The sequence below is a fragment of the Mesoplodon mirus genome, assembly GCF_964341445.2.
Source record: "Mesoplodon mirus genome assembly, chromosome: 12".
NCBI lineage: Eukaryota > Metazoa > Chordata > Mammalia > Artiodactyla > Ziphiidae > Mesoplodon > Mesoplodon mirus.
In genome coordinates, this window is record NC_138988.1 from 98,482,280 (window position 1) to 98,508,162 (window position 25,883).

The 25,883-nt window shown below is 41.2% G+C and overlaps 1 protein-coding gene across 1 annotated transcript in view; it reads right to left on the reverse strand.

The window, feature by feature from the left end:
- Nucleotides 1–25,883, reverse strand: part of SYCP2L (synaptonemal complex protein 2 like) — a gene marked incomplete at both ends in the record, with an annotated part of 68,929 nt that overhangs the window by 7,592 nt on the left and 35,454 nt on the right. The window contains 10 exons of the mRNA XM_082637753.1: nucleotides 7,404–7,462; nucleotides 7,566–7,665; nucleotides 7,874–7,965; nucleotides 8,846–8,952; nucleotides 10,008–10,109; nucleotides 20,578–20,647; nucleotides 20,813–20,886; nucleotides 21,986–22,115; nucleotides 24,398–24,447; nucleotides 25,019–25,169. Coding sequence (XP_082493879.1) covers nucleotides 7,404–7,462; nucleotides 7,566–7,665; nucleotides 7,874–7,965; nucleotides 8,846–8,952; nucleotides 10,008–10,109; nucleotides 20,578–20,647; nucleotides 20,813–20,886; nucleotides 21,986–22,115; nucleotides 24,398–24,447; nucleotides 25,019–25,169 — 935 coding nt within the window. The remainder of the gene's footprint in view (nucleotides 1–7,403; nucleotides 7,463–7,565; nucleotides 7,666–7,873; nucleotides 7,966–8,845; nucleotides 8,953–10,007; nucleotides 10,110–20,577; nucleotides 20,648–20,812; nucleotides 20,887–21,985; nucleotides 22,116–24,397; nucleotides 24,448–25,018; nucleotides 25,170–25,883) is intronic.

Consider the following 25,883-nt stretch of genomic DNA (forward strand, 5'->3'; position numbering starts at 1 on the left):
AGCCACATAGCACAGGGAGGTCAGCTCGGTGCTTTGTGACCACCTAGAGGGGTGGGATAGGGAGGGTGGGAGACGCAAGAGGGAAGAGATATGGGAACAGATGTATATGTATAACTGATTCACTTTGTTATAAAGCAGAAACTAACACACCGTTGTAAAGCAGTTATACTCCAATAAAGATGTAAAAATAAATAAATAAATAAGTTGCTATTTAAAAAAAAGTCTATTGGTTTGGCTTCCATGAAAACTGTTTCCCTAATTTTTAAAAAAAGGGGAGAAGGACTACCCTGGCGGTCCAGTGGTTAAGACTCCACACGTCCACTGCAGGGGGCATGGCTTTGATCCCTTCTTGGGGAACTAGGATCCCAGGTGCCACGTGGCACAGCCAAAAAAAAGGAGGGGGGAGAATAGATTCTAGTGGCACACATGTTTTACCAAATCCTTCACCCATCCCCTTCTCCCGGCCTGGAGTATAGAAGACATGCTTAGAAGCAGAGCTGCCATCCTGTGACCAAGAAGCCCAAAGCCACACGAAGGATGGCAAAGCAGAAGGCGAAAAGAACCTGGGTCCCTAACGACCACTTAAAGCTGCCGTTTCAGCCCTCCGGGCTGCTGCTTACAGGGTTAAAATTAAACCCCTATTTGGTTTAGCCGCTGGAGTCTGATTTTTCTCTTACATATGACCAACTATAGCACGTACATTTGATTCGCATTTGATCCGATTCCCCGCTAGGGCTGGGAATTCTATTCTTAGCCCAGGTTAGTCTTTTACCCATACCCTCTTTTAGTACTACTCTGATCTGGAGATTTGTTATTTTTATTTCCCCCAAATAAAACAGTAATGTCTTCCTGATAATGAAAGTCATTCAAGATATAGGTACAAGGGTATTCACTACAGATTTATTTGAAATAATAATTTAAAATAATCTGAATGTTCATCAATAGGAAATCACATGTATAAGTTATAGTAGGCCCATAAGCTAGAATACTTTACAGTTATTTAAAAAATTAGCAGATCCTTACTATTGACTTGGAAAGGAATCCTACTTCTGTTACTGAGAGAACAAAGGAGGAACAATACTCATAATATTTAGTAGATCATTTGTCACTTAAAATATACATAATTAAACTTATAAAGAGATTTGTATATATCCTTACATAAACATAAAGAAAATATCTAGAAGAATATATACTAAACAGTAAGGAGATAGCTCTCTCTGGATCATAGAGAAGAGGAGGGTTAGGGAGAGGGGGAAAAGTTCACTCTAACTTTGTAAGTGTTATGCTGTTTGAGTTTATTACACAAAAGTAATTTGTATCTTGCACTAAATTCTAAAAATATAGAACAGCCTCTATAGAAAGTAAAGTCACCTAAAATGTCACCACACAGAAATAACCACAGATGACATTTGGATGAATATCTTCGAGAATCTAGACCTCTTATTACATATGCATGTACCCACACGTTCTCATCCTCTGCAACACCACCCCATCCTTGGACAATTCTTTCTCGTCTTTTTTTTTTTTCCTTTTTATAAATTTATTTTATTTATTTATTTTTGGCTGAGTTGGGTCTTCGTTGCTGCACATGGGCTTTCTCTAGTTGTGGTGCGTGGGCTTCTCATTGCGGTGGCTTCTCTTGTTGTGGAACACATGCTCTTGGCACACGAGCTTCAGTAGTTGTGGCTCGTGGGCTCTAGAGCACAGGCTCAGTAGTTGTGGCACACGGGCTCAGTAGTTGTGGCTCGCAGGCTCAGCAGCTGTGGCGCACGGGCTTCATTGCTCCGTGGCACGTGGGATCTTCCTGGACCAGGGCTCGAACCCACGTCCCCTGCGCTGACGGGTGGATTCGTAACCACTGCGCCACCGGGGAAGCCCTCTTGCCCTCTTCTGCTGGCTTCCTCTCCCTTATCAACCTTCAACACACTGGAGCAGCCCGAGAATTCTGTCCTGGGACAACTGCTCTCTATAACTGGTCCCTAAGTCAACTCATCCAGTCTCGTGCTCAAGCCCCTCTGCCGTGAGTTTCAGTCCTAAAATCCAGTTACCCACCTGACAACTCCATCCAGACGCTGAAGTCACAAATCAGATGTATGTGTCAAATCAAGTCTTCAATATCTATCCTCCCCCTACCCATAAAACCAGACCTTTCCTTGTCTTCACTATTTCCTTACATGACACCGATTTCCACCTTGCTGCTCAAGCCCCAAGCTGGAAGTTGCCCTTAATCCTGCTGTTTCTCTACCCACCACATCTAACCCACCAGCAACCCTTCCAGCTCCATGTGCCCCGGCACCTTGATCTGACTCCCCACACCAACACACACACGCCCTTGAGAATGGACAGTCCTTTACTCTTATCCCTTTCATTGCAATTAGAATCTAATCCAGTGTCCTTACTGTGGCCTGCAGGGCCCTAGGTGACCACCAGCATCACACACCCGCCTTCTGACCTCATCTTATACCGCTACACCCTCACTCCTTTTGTTTGGCCCTCACTGAATTCCTAGAACATACCAAGCTGCTTACGGCCTTGGACATCCTGTCCATTTCCTCCAAAGTGCTCTTGCCCCGCTCCCCAACCAGGGCTCCATCTCACCCATCAAGTTTGAACTCAAATTTCACTTCCTTCGGAAGGTTTGACTTGACTCTCCTCTTTCCATACTATCAGATTCTCTCACCTCACACTTTTTTCCTTCTTAGCCTTTACCACTATCACAAATTCTTATCTGTTTAATTGTTTACCATCTACCTTCCTACTAGAATGTACTGCCTATGAGGTCGAGGACCTCTTGCCTATTGTTCTACCTCCAGGATCTAAGACAGTACCTGGTACGTAAAAGACTCAACAGTTCATTGAGTGAGTGAACATATGAACATACGCACCCTCGTCTAACATTAAAAACAGATGGGGGGCTTCCCTGGTGGCGCAGTGGTTAAGAATCCGCCCGCCAATGCGAGGGACACGGGTTCGAGCCCTGGTCTGGGAAGATCCCACGTGCCGTGGAGCAACGAAGCCTGTGCGCCACAGCTACTGAGCCTGCGCTCTAGAGCCCACGAGCCACAACTACTGAGCCCACGCACCACAAATACTGAAGTCCGCGTGCCTAGAGCCCGTGCTCCACAACAAGAGAAGCCACCGCAATGAGAAGCCCGCGCACCACAACAAAGAGTAGCCCCTGCTCGCCACAACTAGAGAAAGCCCGCGTGCAGCAACGAAGACCCAATGCAGCCAAAAATAAAATAAATTTATTTTTAAAAAGTGTAAATTGGTACAATCTTTAAAAAAAAAGTGGGATTTTGTTACAGAAGCTGCTTTGCAACAAGCTTTTACTTTTTACTCATGTTGAACACCTTACAAGTCAATATAATCTAAGTCATTCTTTTTGATGGCAACATGGTATATCACATGAATGTATCAATCTATCTACTTAACCAAACACTAGCTGGACATCTAGACACCTTCCAATATCTCCCTAGTAGAGTAGTTTGTAATACAAGTTGGTCTACATGTCTTTGCACAGTCCGATTTCATCTTTAAGGTCATTTCCTAGAAGTGGAATGACTGCTGTGTCAGAAATCTCAAATCACAACTTTGGACACTGAAGGAGCTTTTAGAAAATTACCCACTTCATTTACTCTCAAATAAAATGAAACGGAATACACATTTTCAAAAGAGAAGTACTAAATTCTTTAAGGTAAATGAAATTGCATTCTTATTAAAATGTATTTGGATATGGTCTACTTAGGGAATCTAATTCCGACCTCTAGCTTGAAGAAAATCTCAAAGTTGATATCTGCTCAACAAGCCCCGTTATTAAATGCTGTAGGAATGAACAAGATAGTATTCAAAGAATCGAGCTGGGTGGGAGGGTGGCTGTCCTTAACGTGACTGTGTCCAAACACAGAAGAGGTGGCAGTTGCTGTACACATTCCATATTTATTTACTCGGTGGGCCTGACAACACTGCCAGAAAGCTCTTGGAGTGGTAGCCCCATGAGCCACTGGCCCATCTGGGAAGCACTAGGGATCACAGTGGCAATTCTATAAACTCCCTCCTTTAAGAGTGTCTCAGAGTCAATCCTGTCTGGTTTCAAATCCCTCTTTCCCTTCATAACTGCCAAAAGACAGCCGTTGTCACCCGCACTGTCATCCGTTCTCACCAGCTGCTGGTTGTACATCTCCTCCTTTGCCCCAATCTACTCCCTTTCCCCACCCTCCTGAGCTCTTCCTCTCTAGCCCCTACAACTCAACCTCTTGGCAACAAATTCCCCCAAATCCTCAGCCTCTTCCTGGAAGAAAATATCTCCTTGCCTCCTTCTTTTAACTAAAATGTGACTGACTTCTGATGGGACCACCCGTGATCATAAGTGAGATTATTCCATGGGTCTCTCTGAAATTTTTCTTGTTTTGGTATTGCAATGCAAGATTCATTTTTTAAAAATTGAGAATTTTTATTCTCCTATGTGCTAGAATACTTTCAACAACACTAAAGTTATCCCTCTTTAAAGGACCGGTAGAATTCCTCTGTGATGCAATCTGGACCATACACATGTTTGTAGGGAAGTTCTTTAACAACTTTACTTCTATGAATGTTTGCCTATGTTTTCACATCTGTTTAGAAGTCTGTTGTATTAAATTGTATTTTTCTGGAAAACTGTCCATTTTTCCAGGTTCTCATCAAAACTTGGAGGTGTGTGGACAACTGAAAGTTAAAATGTTAACAAATGAGCTCTAGGTTCTGCTCCAACCACACAACCCTCCCCAGTCTTCCTTCTCTAGGTGGCAGCGCCATCCAGTTGCTAGAAGACAGCAACCTAGGAGGCATATCCCTAACTCTCCTTGCTTTACCTACTGCTTCCATCTGTCAGTGATTTACTAATTCCAGCTCCCAAACGCATCTGGAATCTCTCCATTTCTCACCCTCTCCAAAGGCCTCCAGTCAAGCTCTCCTCCTTTACTCTTCCCTCTTCCAATCAATTTCCAACATAGCAACTAGAAAGATTTTCTTAAAATATAAATCAGACTATATCACCATCATACCCAATGCCTTTGCTCAAACCCATCCATATTTTCCTTCACCCTTAGTATAAAATTCAAACTCCTCAGCATGGTCACAGAGGGCTTCCCTGGTGGCCCGGTGGTTAACACTCCACTCCACCTGCCAATGCAGGGGACACGGGTTCGAGCCCCGGTCCGGGAAGATCCCACATGCCGCGGAGCAACGAAGCCCATGCACCACAACTACTGAGCCTGCGCTCTAGAGCCCACGAGCCACAACTACTGAAGTCTGCGTGCCTAGAGCCTGCGAGCCACAACTGCTGAGCCCGCGTGCCTAGAGTCCGTGCTCCGCAACAAGAGAAGTCACCGCAATACGAAGCCTGCGCACCGCAACGAAGAGTAGCCCCCGCTCGCCGCAACTAGAGAAAGCCCGCGCACAGCAACGAAGACCCAATGCAGCCATAAATAAATAAACAAACAAACAAACATGATCACAGAGAGTCGGTCATGCTCCCAGCTTCATTTCAAGTAACTGTCCCCCTTATACTACTATGATCCAAGAACTTTCAGTTTCTCAAAGATGTCAAAGTTCTAGTTTTTTCCCTTGGGAACCCCAAGGAGACTATGTTTCCAAAGGTTTTATGAGGTCAAAACTATTTTGGTAATAATGTTACTAGTACTAAGACATTATTTGATTTCTTCATTCTTCCTCTCTCACAAATGTTCAGTGGTGTTTTCTAGGGGCCACGTGTTGTGTGGTGTAACAACGATTGAATCCAGAAGCATATATAAAGTCTTCTATTAAGCCAGACATTAAAGAGATTTGCAAAAACATAAAACAATGCTACTCTTCTCAAATTTGTTTTGAAAAGTCTGATTATTTTTCCTAAGTCTGTTATTTACATCAGTATGTAATGATTTATTACTGTTATTTTTAAATAAATACATTAAAAAACTCAGTCTCAATGTTTAATGTGGAAAATATTCACAGATATAACCCACAAAGCCAAAGCTCTCTGGGGATCCTCAATAAATTTTAAAAGTGTTAGGAGGTCTTATTCCAACCAGTTTGAGAACCATTCATAACCAACCATGGGCATTCAGTGAAGAGATTTTAAATGGATATCCACTTTCATCATGTATAATGGTACATGGAAGACGATGTGTGTATGAAAGAACTTTGAAAATCTATAGACTGTGCTGTCATTATTATTCATTATGTTAACTGGAGTAAATAGCAGAAAGGCTAACTCAAATTTTGACAGTTTTTGTTGTTCTGGTTTGAAATACATGATGTGATCAGAATTATACCCTTTTGGGGACTTCCCTGGCGGACCAGTGGTTAAGACTCTGAGCTTCCAATGCAGGGGGCGAGGGTTCGATCCCTGGTCAGGGAACCACATGCTGCACGGTGCGGCCAAAAATAAATTTAAAAAAATTTTTTTTTTTTTTTTGCAGTACACGGGCCTCTCACTGTTGTGGCCTCTCCCGTTGCGGAGCACAGGCTCCGGACGCGCAGGCTCAGCGGCCATGGCTCACGGGCCCAGCCGCTCCGCGGCATGTGGGATCTTCCCAGACCGGGGCACGAATCTGTGTCCCCTGCATTGGCAGGCGGACTCTCAACCACTGCACCACCAGGGAAGCCCAATAAATATTTTAAAAGGAAAAAAAGAATAATATCCTTTTTAAAACCACGTGACTTACATTTCTGTGATAAAAGCTGATGCTCAACTGGTAGAGAAAGCTTTACCCATTATAACTTTATATAGGGATCCCTTTTGATTCAAGTAGGAAGCAAACACTAGAATTTCTCCTAGGGCACAGGCAGTGAAGTGAAGGGCTCCACTCTCCATTCCCCGGCTCCCTACACTCTAGGAAGAGGAACAGTGGTCCAAATGGATAGAAGCAGCAGCCTCAGATTAGAACTGACTCATCAGAGCGAAAGGAACGTGCAGCAAGATAAACCCACGTGTTGTTTTAAAATACATACATATGTTTAAAATATTTACATATATATAAGGTGTATAGAATATATTCTTTCAAGAACACAATTCAGTTTAAATGAAAATCAACTGTTCACATAGAAACCTCTATATTTTTCTTAAAATCTATTTTAATTTTTCTAAATATTGCTTAAAAAGAAAACATTTTGTAACAAAAAGCACTGAAATTTGGATGATCCTGTTTATGCTTTTCAAAATGTATACTTCCTGAGCGATATCCCAAGCCACGCCCTGTGCCCAGAGAGTGCCACGGAAGTGGCTGGTTAGAAAAGATGCAGCTAATTAGCTACTTACGTAAGGTTTTACCAACATCAACCGCTCACGCTCTAGCTAAATACCTCATACTTCAACTAAGATACTTCTAGAAAGAATGCTTGTTAAAAAAAAAAAAAATAAATACCTCAGCAGCTGCAGATCACAGAATGATTTCAGATCATCAGACTGTTTCCCCCAAAATTCCTAAAATTGAACAAAAGGTTGGTTGGTTGAAGCGGTTGACAGTTACTCTACCCAGGAACAGATCCTCTTAAGTCAAAGATTGAATGTTCCAAAAAGAACTTACCAGAACATCCTCCTCAAGGCGTTGCAGACCCCCAATATCCTTCTCAAGGTTGCTCAGTTCTTGAAGAACAAAAGTGTGAAACTGTTCTAGTTTATTCAGTCTGAAGAAAAAAGCAAAAGCAACGAATTTCACTGGGACCGCTTGGATGTGACACAAGACCTTCTTAATCTGATTGCAAAGATACTTCATATTTTTCTCTAGATGGTTCTTGTCTTAAAAATACACGTCTCCTTTCTCTTCTTTCCCCTTGGAAATGTTGTTTGTGAGGGATCCCAAGTCCATACATTTGTTTTGAACCCGACACTTACCTGCACAGATGGATCTGGTTTAAAAGCTTTATTAGGCAATCTGGCGCTTGCTTTGCAGTTTCTGAATAAAGTGGGCTCCTTCTGTACCTAAGCTAAACCATACAATAACAAAATGAGCACGTCTGGGTTAAACGTAACTACCCAAATCGGGTGTGGGCTTTGTATTTAAAAGATGCTGCCTGCACATAATATTCACAGCAAACATTATCACTAAAGAACTGTAATAAGACACCGTGCCACACACTTCGTGTATTACCTCAGGTTTGATACCCGTAAAGGACAATAAGCTAAAAATAGTAAAACTTATGTTCATGCTATTGATACACATACTGAATATCATGAACAAATTTCCATGATAAATTAGCTTACACTGGTACTGCGGAAAATAAGATTGGAGATCTTCCAAGTTAGTTCAATGAATCTATGTTAGGGTAAGATACTTTTCTCAAATGTGCTAATACATAACTCAGTAGGGATTTATAAATAGCAGGACAAAATGGAGGGGATGGAAGTGGTTTCAAAGTTCACCTTGCAGGCAAGGTTTTGTGACAGCCTGTATGTGCGGTGTCTCAACTGGCCACCACTCAGCTGGCCACCTGCCCACGGTCACCTCCTTCTTTGTCCCAGACACCTCTCTCATCCACATGGTCCCCCCGCGCCTTCTCTTGTCTATCACTGTGGCCAAATCACTGCTTCCTGGTTGTCCAGTTTTCTGAGAATGCAATCAACAAAACCAAACCTCTCCATATAGGTCCATCTGGTCCCATGGTAGCAAATGGACATGGAATAACTGTCTTATAAATATAAACCACAATTCACAAAGGCACTAAATTCAGTGACCACAGCTAAGACAAACCTACCTCCCCAGAGACTCAGGGGCACCTTCACACAGGAAGGGTAACAATAGTATTAATGAATATGAACCTGTTAAACACATAACGAGCTAGCTTTTCATTTTTAGTGGACCATTACCTCGTATTTTCTTTTCAGTTCTCTAGTGAAGTTTTCAAAGGTGGTGATCAACGCAGAACCTTTCAAGTTCTCTGGAATAACTTTTAAGGATGAAGTAGAAATGCCTTCTGAACAAGAAGAATAGAACATTAAATAAAACGAACAAAGGGCTCAAAATAGGTGTGCTCAGTCCACCCGCTGCCCAGAGCGTGGACAGTCATCTGGAAGCACAGATGCGATCCACAGAAGCCCCACTGGCTGCCTGGCTGTGACTGCAGCAGGGCTGACTCTGGCCGTGACCCACCAGGCCAGCTTGAGTCAAGAGTCCTCGGCGGATGCTTCATGCTGCTTCCCACTAAAACTCACTCTCTGGCAAGTGCTCATTTCATCCAAACTTTCCCAGCACTTTAAATCAGAGCAACTGATAGTACATCCAAGAAGCAGGCTGAGGTGTTGTAAGGGGCTTTTAGGAGGATGTGACGGGTAGGGCATTTCTAGGGGCAATGCTGGCATAACAGCTTCTGGGTGCCAAGGAGTTTTACAAGGGCTCATGAGGGGTCTGGCACTGTTCTAAGGGATTTGTATGTATCAACTCATTTAATTCTCACAAAATCCAAGTGAGATAGGCACTGTTAATGCCCACTTTTAACACAGATATCACATAACTGGTGCAAGCTCACACTGACAGCTCCAGGATTGGAACCCAGGCTGCCTGGCTCCTAACCACAGCCCTCTAGTACCTTAGGGCTTCCAAATTTGCCTTCTTGGAGCCTTTTGTTTCAAAGTATCATAGTGTCACTCATCCAGAAGGCTAACGCCACATATGCAGCCTTTTCAGATCAGTCTCCTTCATTTGTACAGAGTGGACATTTTTAACTCAAAAATTTAGCTAATAATCATCACCTAAAACAGAGACCTGTAAATTTAAGAACACCTAGGCCCTGAAAATTGCCACTAAGAGTTAAGAGGCAGAAATCAAATTACCAGGAGACAGTGCTTGCCTTTATCTACAATTTGGGCAGCAATGCACTTGTCTCTGAAAGGACAAAGTGCTTAGTTTTTAGGGTCCTGCAGCTACTATGATCTTAAAACTGTAACTGCCTTGTATTTCACATTGGGACATTCAGTGCTTACACATTTGCCACACTGTTGCTTGACCGGCTGGCTGGGTGCACAATGTTACCTGCCAAGTCTGTTTCTTCTGCCACTGAGGAAGGGCCTCCTGGAGCATCACCTTCTTCCAATCGCGACTGTTTCCACTCCGCGAAATGACCCTCTGCTGTGTCTGAAGGCAAGCGCAGTTCACTGATAACCACACACACGTTTCTTGGGTCCTAAATTTATCTCGCTCTTTTCGCCAGTTAGTATCTAGCCTTGATGAGCAGCAAGCGAAACTCGTCCCCTACTTGTTACAAGTTGCTTATCATGTGGCACGTTGACTAAGAACAACAGAAATATCAAAGCACTAAGTCTACTGGTGCCTGGAAGAGGACCCACGGGAACGTGCAGCCCTTTGATGAGCTCAGTTACATTCAGGAACACTCCCCTGAGCAGGATACAGGCTGCGTGCATCAAACAAAAAGCAGTAATGGTTGGCATCAAAACCACTTCCAGGGCTTCCCTGGTGGCGCAGTGGTTGAGAGTCCGCCTGCCGATGCAGGGGACACGGGTTCGTGCCCCGGTCTGGGAGGATCCCACATGCCGTGGCGGGGCCCGTGAGCCACGGCCGCTGAGCCTGCGCGTCCGGAGCCTGTGCTCCGCAACGGGAGAGGCCACAGCAGTGAGAGGCCCGCGTACCGCAAAAAACAAAAACAAAAACAAAAACACACCACTTCCAGGGCTCTGGGCTAAAGAGCAAAAGGTGGCGAGGTTTCCAGGCCGACTGGCCCTTGGAAGCTCATCGGATCACCCCGCGGAGGGCGCCACCTACTGGTGACACAGGAGCTTCAGCCCCGAACTGAGAGCTGCCTCATAAAGGAGCTCATCTTGGGTTCTCGCTAGCTCAAGTGACTGAGAGCCTCCGCTGATGAGATTTAAATACGGATTCTGTTTTCAGTTCAGCATTTACCATTTTCTTTTTTTAAAAAATTGAAGTATAGCTGCTGTACAATGTGAGATAAGCTACAGTGTACAATACAATGATTCACAATTTTTAAAGGTTATACTCCATTTATAGTTATTATAAAATATTGGCTATATTCCCCATGTTGTACAATATACCCTTGTAGCTTATTTTATACCTCATAGTTTGTACCTCTTACAGACTCACAGATATGGAGAAGAAACTGTGGTTACCAGTGGGGAGAGGGAGGCAGCGAGGGGAAAGATAGGGGTAGGGAAGTAAAAAGTACAGTATCTTTTATTTTGATGTTCAGTTCACCCCAAACATGTCCTCACCCCATCCGGGCCCTCTGTCTTATCCGTGGCATCTTATCACTGTCAACAGTGCACTAGCACCAGGCCCGACTCCTGCTTTTTACCATCCTCTTCTCCCCCACCATCAAGGCCTGAGGCTCTGCCTACAGAAAGCATCCATACCTCTCTGCATCCCCACACCGTGACCGTCCAAGGCCAGCTCCCGGGAGGAGTTCAGCAGTCCCATCCCTTCAACTGTCATCCCCCAAATCCCTCTCTTGCCCGAGCTCTCTCAAGCAGCAAACCTGTGTTTCCAGCTGCCTACCCAACATCTCCACTCAAAACCCACTCTTTTCCATTCCTCCCCACCCCATCTGCTCTTCCTTCCCCACCGTACACTCAGCCCCGCCACACACACTTAACTGGGAAGACATCTGCTCTTCCCTCTCTCCTCCCACATCTAGCTAGTCACTATAGATTTTCCCCCTGAAAGTTCTGGAATTTAATTTCATGAATTTGCTCAATGAGTATTTGAGTGTTACTAGGTGCAGGAAGCTGGGCAAAATGGTGGGAAAGCAAAGAGGCAAGTTTCCCCTTCTGCATTCCACTGCTCTACCCTGGTCTCCTTCCAGCTCCTCAAACCCTGGGCCACTCTCACCTCAGGGCCTTTGCACCTGCTGCTCTTCTGACTTGCATCCTCCCCCCACCCCCCCATAACTACATGAAGGTTTCCCCTGGCCATCCAAACTAAAATTTCAACCTAACCCCCCAGCTCTTAAATCCCCTTCCCTGCTTAAGTTTTACTTAGCCTCTATCACAATATACTACACATTTCACTTTTCTTGGGTATTGTGTCTCCCCCACTAGACGGTAAGGTCCAGTGAGGGCAGGTATGTTGTCTGTTTTGTTCACTAGAGTATCTAATACGTAGGAAAGTGGCTGGTGCACAGTAGACATCAGTAGACATTCACTGAATGAAAGAATGAATAAGTGAGTAAATGCTGCAGAATATCCAAGATTCTACAAAATAAGATATATCCTAAAAAAGGATCTTAGTAAAACAAGAATGTATTCTAATTATCTTATACTAGCAGTGAGGGTGGAGATACAGGAATATCAAAAAACCTTAGAGACCCAAATACCTACTACATAAATAACAAACTGAAGTTAATAAAATTTAGCATTTTAAGATCTGCTAAAACTACCTTTGGGAGGAACTGTAAAATACTAATTTTTAGAAATAGCACCATAGTAGGAAATACCAGTCATAAACATCAAAGTGACAGAAGGAAAAGAAAAAGAATTTTGCTATTAAAATGATGCAAAACACAGAATAGTCAACGTTAAAATAGTTCATGCCCTGTGGTAAAATAGAAGATACATTTTTAAGAAAAATTAATAACTTAGGTTTAAATGTCAACTTATTTTCTAGTAAAGAAACAAAAAGGAAATAGCAAAACGAGAGGTAAAACAAGAGAGATAATAAATATCTAACTGAAAGAAAAGGATGACCAAATGCAGAAAGAACTAAATTAATAATACCAGATACAGAGATAAAATGATCATATATGAATGATGACCTTCATGGGACACCTTAGTTGCTTTGCTATAATAGAGTTTTCATAAACTGAAAACTTTGGTAGAGGTCACATTCTCACTTGGAAAAGAAAGAGCCCACAACCAGCCCCTCTAATAAAAAAATAAAATAAAATGAAAAGCATAAGAAAAACTCTCAGCTTTGAGAGGTGCCACTATCTCTTCTCACTGCTCTTAGATTAGGTGTGTTCATTTGTTTGACAAGTATGGGTGGATATTTTCTAGGGAGTTGCACTGTTTCAAGGCTAAATGATTTTTTAAAATCAGAGAAAGAATCCAGACACAGCACTGTCCTCTTCCAGCCTCAAAACAAATAGAGCTCATGCTTGAATCTCACATGGTATCCATATCCCAGTCAGGGCCCAAAGAAACCACTTAGAAAGGATTCCAGCCAGCCCCAGTTAAGCACCGATGAACAACTACTACGTTTCTTTACATTTCTTTCCTTGCTGCCTGTTCTATCCCTTCCGGATTTTTTTTTTTTTCTCTTCTGACAACATATTTGTAGCAACAGCTCAAAGCATGGCCTTGAATTTTGATTCATCAGGCTAATGCAGCACCCGTGGAAAAGCAGGGCATCTGCTGGAACAGACAATATTTACCTTCAATGGAGAGACAATCCAGGAACACTGTGTAAATAAGCTGGTTGCCCCCTGAATGAGCTGCTTGGAATTTGTGAACCTACTAAACAGGGATCATCCAGATGGACCACTTCAGGGACATGGAAATAATTTGGCATAGAAAACCCTTTTTGAAGAGGCAATCTTGTTAAGTACTTTACCTGAAACCAAGGAATGGCTCTCCAGAGAGAACAGGCTCCCCTAGGGCAATCAGTGCACTCGGTAAAGGATGCAGGTCCTAAGTGATGCAGCTGGCTCAGCTTTGTTTCCATGGCAACTGCATGCCTCTTTTAACCAGGACTTTTTGACATTCCCATAAAGGGGTTAAAACTATGTACACACAGCACTTCAAAAATGAACACAAGCAGTAAACACACCGTGGCTGAAACTAGAGTGATCTCAAATGAATGCTAACTTGTTTGTTGGTGGCTGGTAGGAGTGTACGCTTGCTTTTGAACACAGCTGTCTTCACTGCCATGAAGATTGAAGACTTTTGCCATCTGAGGGGCTTCTGAACTTATTTTGGGCACAGGCTGTAGAGAATAATTTGGTGTCTATGTTACATTTATTTACTCATACTTCTGATAAAACGGTTTTTAGTGCTACACAGAATCAACCCTATGATTAATAGCCAAGCTCTCCTAAGTTAAGGCATTTAAAAAAATCTTACTCTGAGGTGACACCCTGTGGCTTAAAATGATAAAGGCCAACAACCGTCACTGGAGTGAGAAAAGTCTTCTTTACTAACATATCCTTCCTGTGGAGGCACTTTCCTAGCGCCAATTCCTTTGTTTTTTCTACCATTGTGTACTATGCCAAGAATATGAAAAATTAAAGACAATCTTTATTGCTGAATTCCTCAGTCTGACGGGGAGTACTGAAATATCTTTTGTCTGGATTAATGCATTTTAAAAATCAGTAAATCAACTAATAGTACTTAGTTGTGACTATGTATAAGTGATTATTCAATATGGAGTTATGCAGAGGTTCATCACTAAATGACGGCATTTTCTAAGGTTCTTATTCTGGTCCCTTGGCAAATATTTACTGAATGCCTCTATACACCAGGCACCAAACTAGGCATTCATAGCACCATTGGGACAAAGAAGCTATCCTCCTGACCCCTCCCCAATTCTGGAGGCCCCTCCAAGAAGGTACATGAGGGCAAAATGCAAAATCATGAGTAATCATCCTGTTCGCTTGCAGTTCTGGGAGCACGGCATATCCAAAGTTCCAGGTAAACATTAAAACAAAAGTCTATGAGCAAAATAGCAGAATAGGAGTTTTCTACTGTTTTCCCCCAAAGGACAACAATTTTGAAAATCACCTACTGACAGAGTGGCCTTTGTGGAAGTCTGAGAGTCCAGTGGGGAAGATCTAGCACACTGTCTGAGGAAGAAAAAAATCCAAGATTGGCTGCACTGAAGAGGGTAACAAGGACACTTTCGCTTGAGCCACATCACCACTTGCTCAAAGGCAGCACAGCTCAGGGCCAAGAGATACCCTCTTAGATCATGAATTCTCCACTGGGGAAGGTGAGAGGGTTTGAGGGAGCGCTCAGTTTCCCCAGCTGTGAGGGACCCTGCCAAAGAAGACCGTTTCTCAACCTAAGTGTCCATCATCAGATGAATGGATAAAGAAGATGTGGCACGTATATACAATGGAATATTACTCAGCCATAAAAAGAAACGAAATTGAGCTATTTGTAATGAGGTGGATAGACCTAGAGTCTGTCATACAGAGTGAAGTAAGTCAGAAAGAGAAAGACAAATACCATATGCTAACACATATATATGGAATTTAAGAAAAAAAAATGTCATGAAGAACCTAGGGGTAAAACAGGAATAAAGACACAGACCTACTAGAGAATGGACCTGAGGACACGGGGAGGGGGAAGGGTAAGCTGTGACAAAGCGAGAGAAAGGCATGGACATATATACAGTACCTAACATAAAATAGATAGCTAGTGGGAAGCAGCCTCATAGCACAGGGAGATCAGCTCGGTGCTTTGTGACCACCTAGAGGGGTGGGATAGGGAGGGTGGGAGGGAGATGCAAGAGGGAAGGGATATGGGAACAGATGTATATGTATAACTGATTCACTTTGTTATAAAGCAGAAACTAACGCACCATTGTGAAGCAATTATACTCCAATAAAGTTGTAAAAAAAAAAAAAGAAGAAGAAGACTGTTTCTTGCTTGCCCCATCCAGAATACTGAGATACACTACATGGCTCAGGGGTGGGGAGTGGCTGGGAGAACAGAATCCAGGGTTCTCAGGGAGCATCAAAGGGATGCAGATCCTACTCACTGTTTCAGGGACTCCATTAGGAAGCCTACTCATGAGCTGCTGGGGAGGCCTCACCTACGGATCCCCCCACAACTGGACCGTGGACAGCGCAACCAATCCATATGCCTCACCCATACACAGCCCCAGCCTGTGGTTGGCTCACTTTGCACCCCCCCAGGGGCAATGACTGTGAGCGCTTGTAGATAGCCAGCCCTATTCAGCAGGATGGGGATTAAGCACATAAGCTTGAGCATCCACCACTGCCCTAGGGAAAGCAGCAGGAGGCCGTGAGCACCTGGCCTGGCCGTGCAGATTCCAGAGAAAGCGCGATCTGCAGAGGTCCTCCAGAGAAAGAAAAGTGTGGAGCAGGCATAGCCATAGGAAAGGTCTGAGAAAGCTTCAGAATCCCTAGTAGACAAAAGGTATTTCTCTCCTGAAGCCTGTCAGCAAAGACTAAAGGAGGTGACTGCTTCTTCAAATATGAAGACAGCAACGGAAAACTTCAAGGAACGTGAGAACTCAAGGAAACATGACACCTCCCAAAAACCACGATAATTATATAGTCACTGACTGCCACAGGAAATGGAGCTCTGCAATTTGCCTAATAAAGACTGCAGAATAGTTGTTTTCAGGAAACTCAGTTAGCTACAAGAACACACAAAGACAATTCAATAAAATCAGGCAAACAATAAGCAAACAAAATGAAAAGTTTAATAGAGAAATAGAAATAATAAAAAAAGAACCAAACAGAAACTCTGGAGTGAAAGAATACAAAAGTGAAATGAAAAATGCAATAATAGAGAATATCAGCAGCAGACCTGATCCAGAAGAAGAAAAATCTGTCAAAGACAGATCGTGTATCCAAATTATCCAGTCAGAGGAGAACAAAGGAAAAAGAATAAAAGAGAATAAGAAAGCCTATATGAACTATGTGATAGCACTAATACAAACAAACTATACCATTAATAGAAACAATTCACAGAAACAGAACAAACAATCCTAAAATTTGTGTGGAACAACAAAAGACCTCGAATAGCCAAAGCAATCTTGAGAAAGAAGAACAAAGCTGGAGGCATCATGTTTCCTGATGTCAAACTACTTTACAAAGATGTAATAAAACAGTAGGGTACTGGCATAAAAAATAGACCCATAAATCAATGGAATAGAATAGAGAGCCAAGAAATAAACCCAGGCATATACAATCAAACTAATTTACAACAAAGAAGCCAAGAGTATACAATGGAAAAAAAAGAGTCTCTTCAATAGATGGTGTTAGGAAAACATGACAGGCACATGTAAAAGAATGAAACTGGACCACAATCTTATACCATACACAAAAGTTAACTCAAAATTGATTAAAGACTTATATGTAAGACTTGAAATCGTAAAATTCCTAGAAGAAAATACAGGTTGTAAGCTCCTTGACATCCATCTTGATGATCATTTTTTGGATTTGACACCAAAAGCAAAGGCAACAAAAACGAAAATAAACAAGTGGGACTACATCAAACTAAAAAGCTTCTGTATAGAAAAGAAAACCATCCACAAAATGAAAAATCAAACTACAAAAGGGAAGAAAATATTTTCAAATCGTACATCTGACAAGGGGTTAATATCCAACATATATAAAGAATTCATATAATTCAATAGCCAAAAAACCACATAATCGATTAAAATGAGAGCAGAGAATCTGAATAGACATTTTTCCAAAGACATACAGACAGCCAACAGGTACACCAATGATTGGAGCAAACCAAAACCACAATGAGATAAACTCACACCTATTAGAATTCCTATTATCAAAAAGACAAGAGATAACAAGTGTTGGTGAAAATGTGGAGAAAAGAGAACGAACCCTTGTGCACTGTTAGTTGGAATGTAAATTGGTGCAGCTACTATGGAAAACAGTATGGAGGTTCTTCCAAAAATTAAAAATGAAACTACCATATAATCTAGCAATTCCACTTCTTTGTATTTAACAGAAGAAAATGAAAACACTAACTTGAAAATATATATGTACCCACCACGTTCACTGAAGTATTATTTATAGTAGCCAAGACATGGAAGCAATATGTGTCCAATGATGGATGAATAAAGAAAATGTGGTATATATATACAACAGGATATTATTCAGTCACAAAAAAGAATAAAATCTTGCCATTTGTGTCAACACGGATGGACCTTGAGGGCAAAATGCTAAGTGAAATAAGTCAGACAGAAAGACAAATACTGTATGACCTCACTTACATGTGGAATCGAAAAGGAAAACAAAAAACAAAACCAAACTCATAGGTACAGAGAACAGATTGGTGGTTGCCAGAGGTGGGTGAAGGGGTGCAATTGGGTGAAGGGGGTGAAAAGGTACAAACTTCCAATTACAAAATAAGTCCTAGGGATGTAATGTACAGACAGGATGGCAACTGTAGTTAATACTTTATTGTGTATTTGAAAGTTTCTGAGAGAGTAGATCTTAAAAGCTATCATCACAAGAAAAAAAACATGTAACTACCTGTGGGGATAGATGTTAACTCGACTTATTGTTGTGATCATTTTACAATATGTACAAATATCAAATCATTGTTATACACCCGAAATTAATATGCTACCTGAAATTAATATGCTACATGTCAATGATATCCCAATTTTAAAAAAAGGAAACAATCTACACATTATTGGAGTCCCAGAAGGATAAAAGAGGGAAAAGGGGCAGAAAGCTATTTTAAAAAATAATGGCTGATGGGGGAGAATGGATGCATGTATACGTATGGCTGAGTTGCTTTGCTGTGCACCTGAAATTATCAGAACATTGTTAATCGGCTATACTCCAATATAAAATAAAATAATTAAAAAAAATAAGAGACTTCCCTCGTGGCGCAGTGGTTAAGAAACTGCCTGCTAATGCAGGGGGACACGGGTTCGAGCCCTGGTCCAGGAAGATCCCACATGCTGCGGCACAACTAAGCCCGTGTGCCATAACTACTGAGCCTGTGCTCTAGAGCCCATGAGCCACAGCTACTGAGCCCTTGTGCCTAGAGCCCGTGCTCTGTAACAAGAGAAGCCACCGCAATGAGAAGCCTGCACACGGCAATGAAGAGTAGCCCCCGCTCGCCGCAGCTAGAGAAAGCCCACACGCAGCAATGAAGACCCATCGCTGCCAAAAATTAATCAATTAATTATTATTTTTTTAAATAATAATAATGGCTGAAAACTTCCAAAATCTGGGGAGAAATTTGGACATCCAAGTTCATGAAGCTCTCAAACCCCCAAAAGATTCACCCACAAAGATCTTTTGCAAGACACATTATAACAAAACTGTGTAAAATCAGATACACAGAGAGAATTTTAAAAGGAGCAAAAGAAAAACAAATTCTCACATACAAGGGGACACCCATAACGCTATTAGCAGATTTCTCTGCAGAAACCTTACAGGCCAAAAAAGAGTGGGATAATGTATACATGTAAAGTGGTGAAAGAAAAAACTGCCAACCAACAATACTTTACCTGAAAGTTGTCCTTCATAAATGAAGGAAAGATTTAAACTTTCCCAGAAAAATAAAAGCTTAGGGAGTCATCACCACTAGATCTGCCTTACAAATAGTGTGGAAAGCAGTTTGTCAAAAGAAATGAAAAAACGCTAATTAGTAACATGAAAATATATTAAAAAATATAAAACACACTGGTAAAGTATATATTCAGATTTGGAATACTGTAATATTGTAATACAGTGGTGTGTTAATGAACTCTAGAATAAAGGTCAAAGGGTGAAATATTTAAAATAATTACAGCTATAATTTCTAATAGATATACAATATAAAAAGAGATAAATTATAACATCTAAAACATAAAATGTGGGTGGGGAGAGAAAAACAGTAGAGTTTTGTATGCAGTAGAAGTTATCAGCTTAAACTACATCTCGAAAATGTTTTATGTAAGCCTCATGGTAACCACAAAGCAGAAATCTATAGTAGATACATAAAAAAATAAAGAAAAGGGAATCAAGGCATACCACTACAGAAAATCATCAACCACAAAAGAAAACAGCAAGAAAGGAAGAAATTAAAAGAAACTACAAAACAGCCAGAAAACAATTAATACAAAGGCATTAGTAAGTCCTTACAAATCAATGATTACTTTAAATGTAAATGGAGAGTGGAAGCTAATGCAACATTATAAAGCAACCATACTCCAATAAAAACTAATTTAAAAAAAAGAAAAGAAATGTAAATGGATTAAATTCTCCAATCAAATGGCACAGAGTGGCTAAATGGATAAAATATGACCCAACTATATGCTGCCTACTGGAGACTCATCTCAGCTTTAAGGACGCACATAGGCTCATAGTGAAAGAATGGAAAAAGATATTCCATGCAAGTGGAAATCAAAAGAAAGCAGGAATAGCTATGCTTATATCAGTCAAAACAGACTTTAAAGTCAAAAAATTTAACAAGAGACAAAGAAGTTCATTACATAATGATAAAGGGGTCACTCCATCAAGAGAACGTACCAACTGTAAATATATGCACCCAATATCACAGCACCTAAACATTTTAAGCAAACACTAACAGATCTAAAGGGAGAAAGTGACATCACTGAAATAGTAGGGGGCTGCCTTCTGTGGGGTGGGAGAGAAGGCATGCTGGTTGATGGGACTTGTGTCCCAGGCTATATGCTTCTTGACACAGATGTTCTTGTTCCTGAGTGAAAACCTCTGCTCCTCCCCTTGACCTTCAGGCACATTTGGAGCTGGTAAGCAGATGACACTGCCCTCTCCAAGGCCTGGCAATTGTCACTCTGTATAGTGATTGTATCTGCCTCAATTTGAGTAACAGCCCAGTCTGCCAAAATCAGATTAATTTTGCTTTATTCTGCAAAAAGAAGTTTAGAATTCTCTCACCTCTGTCTTCCAAGTTCTGCAGTTCATGTTTGAAGCTAGTACTTTTCACCAACGACTCTTGGGCCACAGTCTTTAAAAAAAAAAGAAAAAGGTCACAAATACATGTATTCATGTCAAAATAACAAACACATGGTGCTACATTATCCCTTAAGAAGGAATAAGCTAGTACATTAAGCAAATATAATATTAATTCTGGAAAACCAGATGAATAACCAACAATTAAATAGTACAATACCTCAGATACATTTTCTTCAACATCTGAGTGCTCCAAGGAAGAGAGATCGCTCAGTGGGTGGGGACTTTGAAGATCTGAGTATTAGAGAGAATGAATAGTTTTAAGGGAATAAACACACTGACAGGCAATTGAGGCAATAACATTTCACTATCAGTCTATAAATTAAATTTCAACATCCACTGCCCTACCACCCACAAAAGGGACACAGTTCTTCAAAAAAAACAAAAAAAAAAACAAAAAAAAACCAAAAACCACTTTGTATCTTGCAGGGCATGCATGGGTATTAGGGGTTACAGGACTGTAGATAAAATGAATAGCCAGTTACCTACTAGGTCAGCACATTTAGTAGCTGCCCATCTGGCCCCCAATACACAGCAAGGATTCTACCACCTCAACGTGGTCCCTTCTCTTTCCTCTCTTAGATGCATTCCCTTACTCCTCTTCCTCTCTCATGTTATATTTCCCTCTCTCCTGCTATGTTTCCCTCTCTCCTATTTTCCTTTCCCTACTTCTTTTCTTCCAGTGGCAGCCAAACTAAGAGGCTGGCAGTCATGTGCTTGCTAATGCCATTATGTGCCTGCCAATGTGCTATGCTCTAAAATGATAGAGGTGAAGAAAACAAAATCCCTACTCTTACCAATTTAAAAGATGTGAATTGTTTTAATAAAATACAGTGGGGGCTGAGATAAACCTTACAGCTCAAGGGTTGGCACCCTTAGGCCAAATACAGTCTGCCACCTGGTTTTATAAATAAAGTTTTATGGAAACACAGCCATGTCCATTGGTTTACATCTTGTCTGTGGCTCATTTGGAGCTACAAATGCAGAGCTGAATAGATGCAACAGAAACTCCAGGGGCCAAAAAGCAAAAAGTAATTACTCTGGTCCTCTACAGAAAAAGTTTACCAACCCCTGCAAAAAAATCATCATTTGAGCTTCTTGTTATTTTTAAAGTGGAAGAATACCAGCAATTCTTATGCACAAGCTGATCTCAAATGTTAAAACAGAATTAAAACAATGTCCTCTGTCTTTTGTTAATGAGGGCATAAAAGAGAAGATCAATCATACTTACACACTTTCTTCAACAGATATTAAAAGAAATACATTTTGCTTTTTCAAACTACCTTTCCCAAAATATAATTTTTTCTACAAAGATCGACAGAAAATCACATACCTATCTTCTGGGCAGAATCTTCAGGAGTTAAAAAGGCAGAACTACTCTCAAATTTCGTTCCAGGAATTTTTGGAGGTGTGACATTATTTTGCCTGGAGGTATCTTTCCGTAATGGTGTTAGAATTTTAGCCTAAAATATAGTATTTTTTATAAAGTGTTAACTTGTTTTGAGTGGTTGTGAATGTTATCAAAAATTCCAAGACACTTCCAACATCCTTTTTTTTGTTGTTTTTTGTTTTTTGCGGTACGTGGGCCTCTCACTGCTGTGGCCTCTCCCATTGCGGAGCACAGGCTCCAGACGCGCAGGCCCAGCGGCCATGGCTCACAGGCCCAGCCGCTCCGCAGCATGTGGGATCTTCCCGGACCGGGGCACGAACCTGTGTCCCCTGCATTGGCAGGTGGACTCTCAACCACTGCGCCACCAGGGAAGCCCTCTAACATCCTTTTTAAATGATTAAGTATTGGATATGCTCCATTTGAAAAAAAACAGTAAGACCATAAGATCGCAGGGTTGGAAACACATTAGGTCAGGCATCAACTGATGACTCTAAGTCAAAGTTCTCAAAGTGTGGTCCCAAACCACAGGCTCGGCAACACCTGAGAACTTGACAGAAAAGCAAATTCTCAAGCCCCTAACCCAATGTACTCAATCAAAAACTCTGGGGACAGGACCCAGCAATCTGCATTTCCGCAAGCCATCCTGGTCATTCTGAACACTAAAGTCTGAGAACCACTGCTCTAATTCAGGAGTCAGCAAACTACAGCTCACTGTAAATAAAGTTCTTGTAAATATAAGTTTTATTGGAACACAACACATCCAACTCATCTGAGTATTGTCCATGGCTGCCTTCACGCTACAATGGCAGAGTTGAATGGCTGCCACAGAGACCATATAACCAAAAAGACTAAAATATTTAGTATCTGGCCCTTCACAGAAAACGTTTGCCAACCCCTGCTTCTAAGTTATTCTCTTAAACTCCAGCACAGAGAAGTGAGTTCTGGATACCAATGTCTGTATAAAGTCAGCAATGCCCTCACTGAAAATCAGCACAGACTTCTTGTCAGTTGCACACCTTAAATTTATGGGTTCTCAAAGCTTTCCTGTTTCTTCTTTGGTACCTATTTTTTTTTAAAGCTGTATATTGCTAAAAACTGTTCTTTTGGCCTATTTCTAACTGATAACTCCTTATCTCAGGTTGAACTATTCAACAAATATTTAGGGACTTGCTCTGGCTCACAGGTTTGGGCTATAAACTCTCTGTCACCTCAGAACATGAGTGTCCCTTAGCCTCACAGAGGGCAGCACCCCGCACCCCCAGGCTGATGGCAAAAGGCAGGTCGGGCAGGGAGGGCAGATGACGAGCTACTGTTATAGAGCACTAACAACACCCTATTTCTGTACAGGCCAGCAGGGTGCTGCTGATGCCCCCAGAATCCCAGCAGCTGCCCCTAGAAAACTCTTAAATTTCGCACTATATTCTGCAGTTTGTGTGTGTGTGTGTGTAGATACACATATATAAAATATATGTACATATATGTATTAGATATGTATGTACATATATTAGATATGTATGTAATATATGTATTATATGCATGCAATATGTACATATATGTATTTTTATATATAAGTATATATAGCTTGTACATATAAAGTATATGTGCACAGTTATATATAATACCTATCATATATACATGATTATATATATTATGTTACATATTTTATATAAAATATCATATATACAGTATATATATACATACCCTATACTATATATACTATCTATCTATCTAATTTCATTTGACAAAGAACAAAAGCCAACTGCTCAGAGAGGTAATTCAGCTAAAAGCATGATAAATTAAGCTCTGAATTGGCCTGGAGGACACTCGTGTCCATGTTCTTAACTACTTTGATATAAAACAAGGATAACTGAGAGGAATTAAGAAATTTTCAGGGCTTATTCAATATTTGAAATGGCTGAAGGTATTTCAACTGCTTGCAAAATAAAGACTTAAATGTTTAAATCATTAAAATCTTTGGGAGTAACATGTCAACAAACTGAGAACTAATGGAAGAATTAAACCAAGAAGTTTATTTTAAAATATAAATTCAAAAAAGCATATGTTTGCAGGAAATCAGAAGAGCCCAGATTTCAAGCTTAGTTCATAATAAACATCTTGCAACAAATTTGCAACCAATGAAAAAAGATCCTAAATTTTTACCCAAGATTCATATAAAATGTTTAGAAGTCCTTGAAGTTTCTATTGAAAGTGGTTTACATACTAGTAAACCACTGGTTTATTATTCTCATATTTCAGAAAGGAGTTTGTTGAGAAATAAAGGTGGTTTAAAGAGATCAACTTGTTTCAAAGCTTACACCATAAGGGCACACGGCAGCCCAGACAAAATTTACTTACTTGATCTTTCTCAAGGTCACTGCCACTACTTATGGGGAATGGTGGCAAGGCTAGAATGGAAGGGAATAAGAGTACCGTGGGTAAGTTTACTTATAAGAAATACCAAAATACACCCTAGAAGCAATCCCCACTTCCCACAGCTTGCTGAAATGTCTAGCTCTTAGGATCTAATTATTCAACTTTGTGCCTCACTACCCAGCATGAATTCTCTGCTCCAGATCCTGTTCCTGAGCGCTGTGCTCACGTCTTTCTAGTTTTACCTAATTAGAATGCTTCCCCTTCTCCACACCTCTTCAAATCCTATTCTTCTCCCAAGCATTAGCTGAGGTCCCACTCAGCTCTTCCTAGAAGCTTTTCCTGATGATTTCAGCTTACGTCAGATTCCTCTTATCTGAACTCCTGACTCCATTTATCCACGGCTCAAATTTAACAATTATTGGTCAATTCCATATTCTTTCATACCGTTTTACATCTGTACATTTTCCCTTTCCAGTCTACCAGGGAAGGAGGACCACGTGATCATACCTCTTTGGTACCCGCGGCTCCCATCACGTATTGAAAAATTAATACTTGATAATTTATTTGAAAAGTGACTGGAAAGAAAACACACACCAAACTTACTTTTTAGGTTACTTCTGGTTCTTATCTTTTTTCTACTAGGATATGACTTCAGGGATTTCCTTTTTTGGTCACTGGTCCAGGACAGTTCACTGGCACTAGTACTTGAATCTTCATCACTCTCCGAGAAGAGGTGTTTCCTATAATTAAACTTCTACAAACACAGGTGATAAATGAGAACTATTAAAAGGGCGTTAGTACCATTTATGTGCAATTAAACATATGACTATGAAGTTAGACAAAAGAGAAGTAACTCCTTCTTCTAGAAGACTGGGCTTTCTTACAAAATAAAAGGGCACAGACGTAAGGAGAAGGGAGAAAAAGAGGATGATTGTTGGGCTTCCCTGGTGGCGCAGTGGTTGAGAGTCCGCCTGCTGATGCAGGGGACATGGGTTCGTGTCCCGGTCCGGGAAGATCCCACTTGCTGTGGAGCAGCTGGGCCCGTGAGCCATGGCCGCTGAGCCTGCGCATCCGGAGCCTGTGCTCCGCAGCGGGAGAGGCCACAACAGTGAGAGGCCCGCGTACAGCAAAAAAAAAAAAAAAAAGAGGATGATTATTTCATTAGTCAGTTCTCCACCAAGCTGCTGTAGTAAAAGATGACACAATCCTCTCTAATCAAATACTTGTAGCTGTAGGGATGGTAGATAACTTTCCAAAAGCTGATGCACCTGATTATTGGGCCAACACTAACTTCAAAACACTACCCCATAGGACTGAGAACCACCGCTAAAAGAAAGTCAGAAGGAGCTTTAATTTGTTTGTTTGAAGCCCATGATCTCTTATTTCAGGAAAAAAAATTTCATTTACTGTTCATACAGAGATTTTTTTTTAACGTACTGACAACAGACTTAAAGCACTCTGCTTCCCA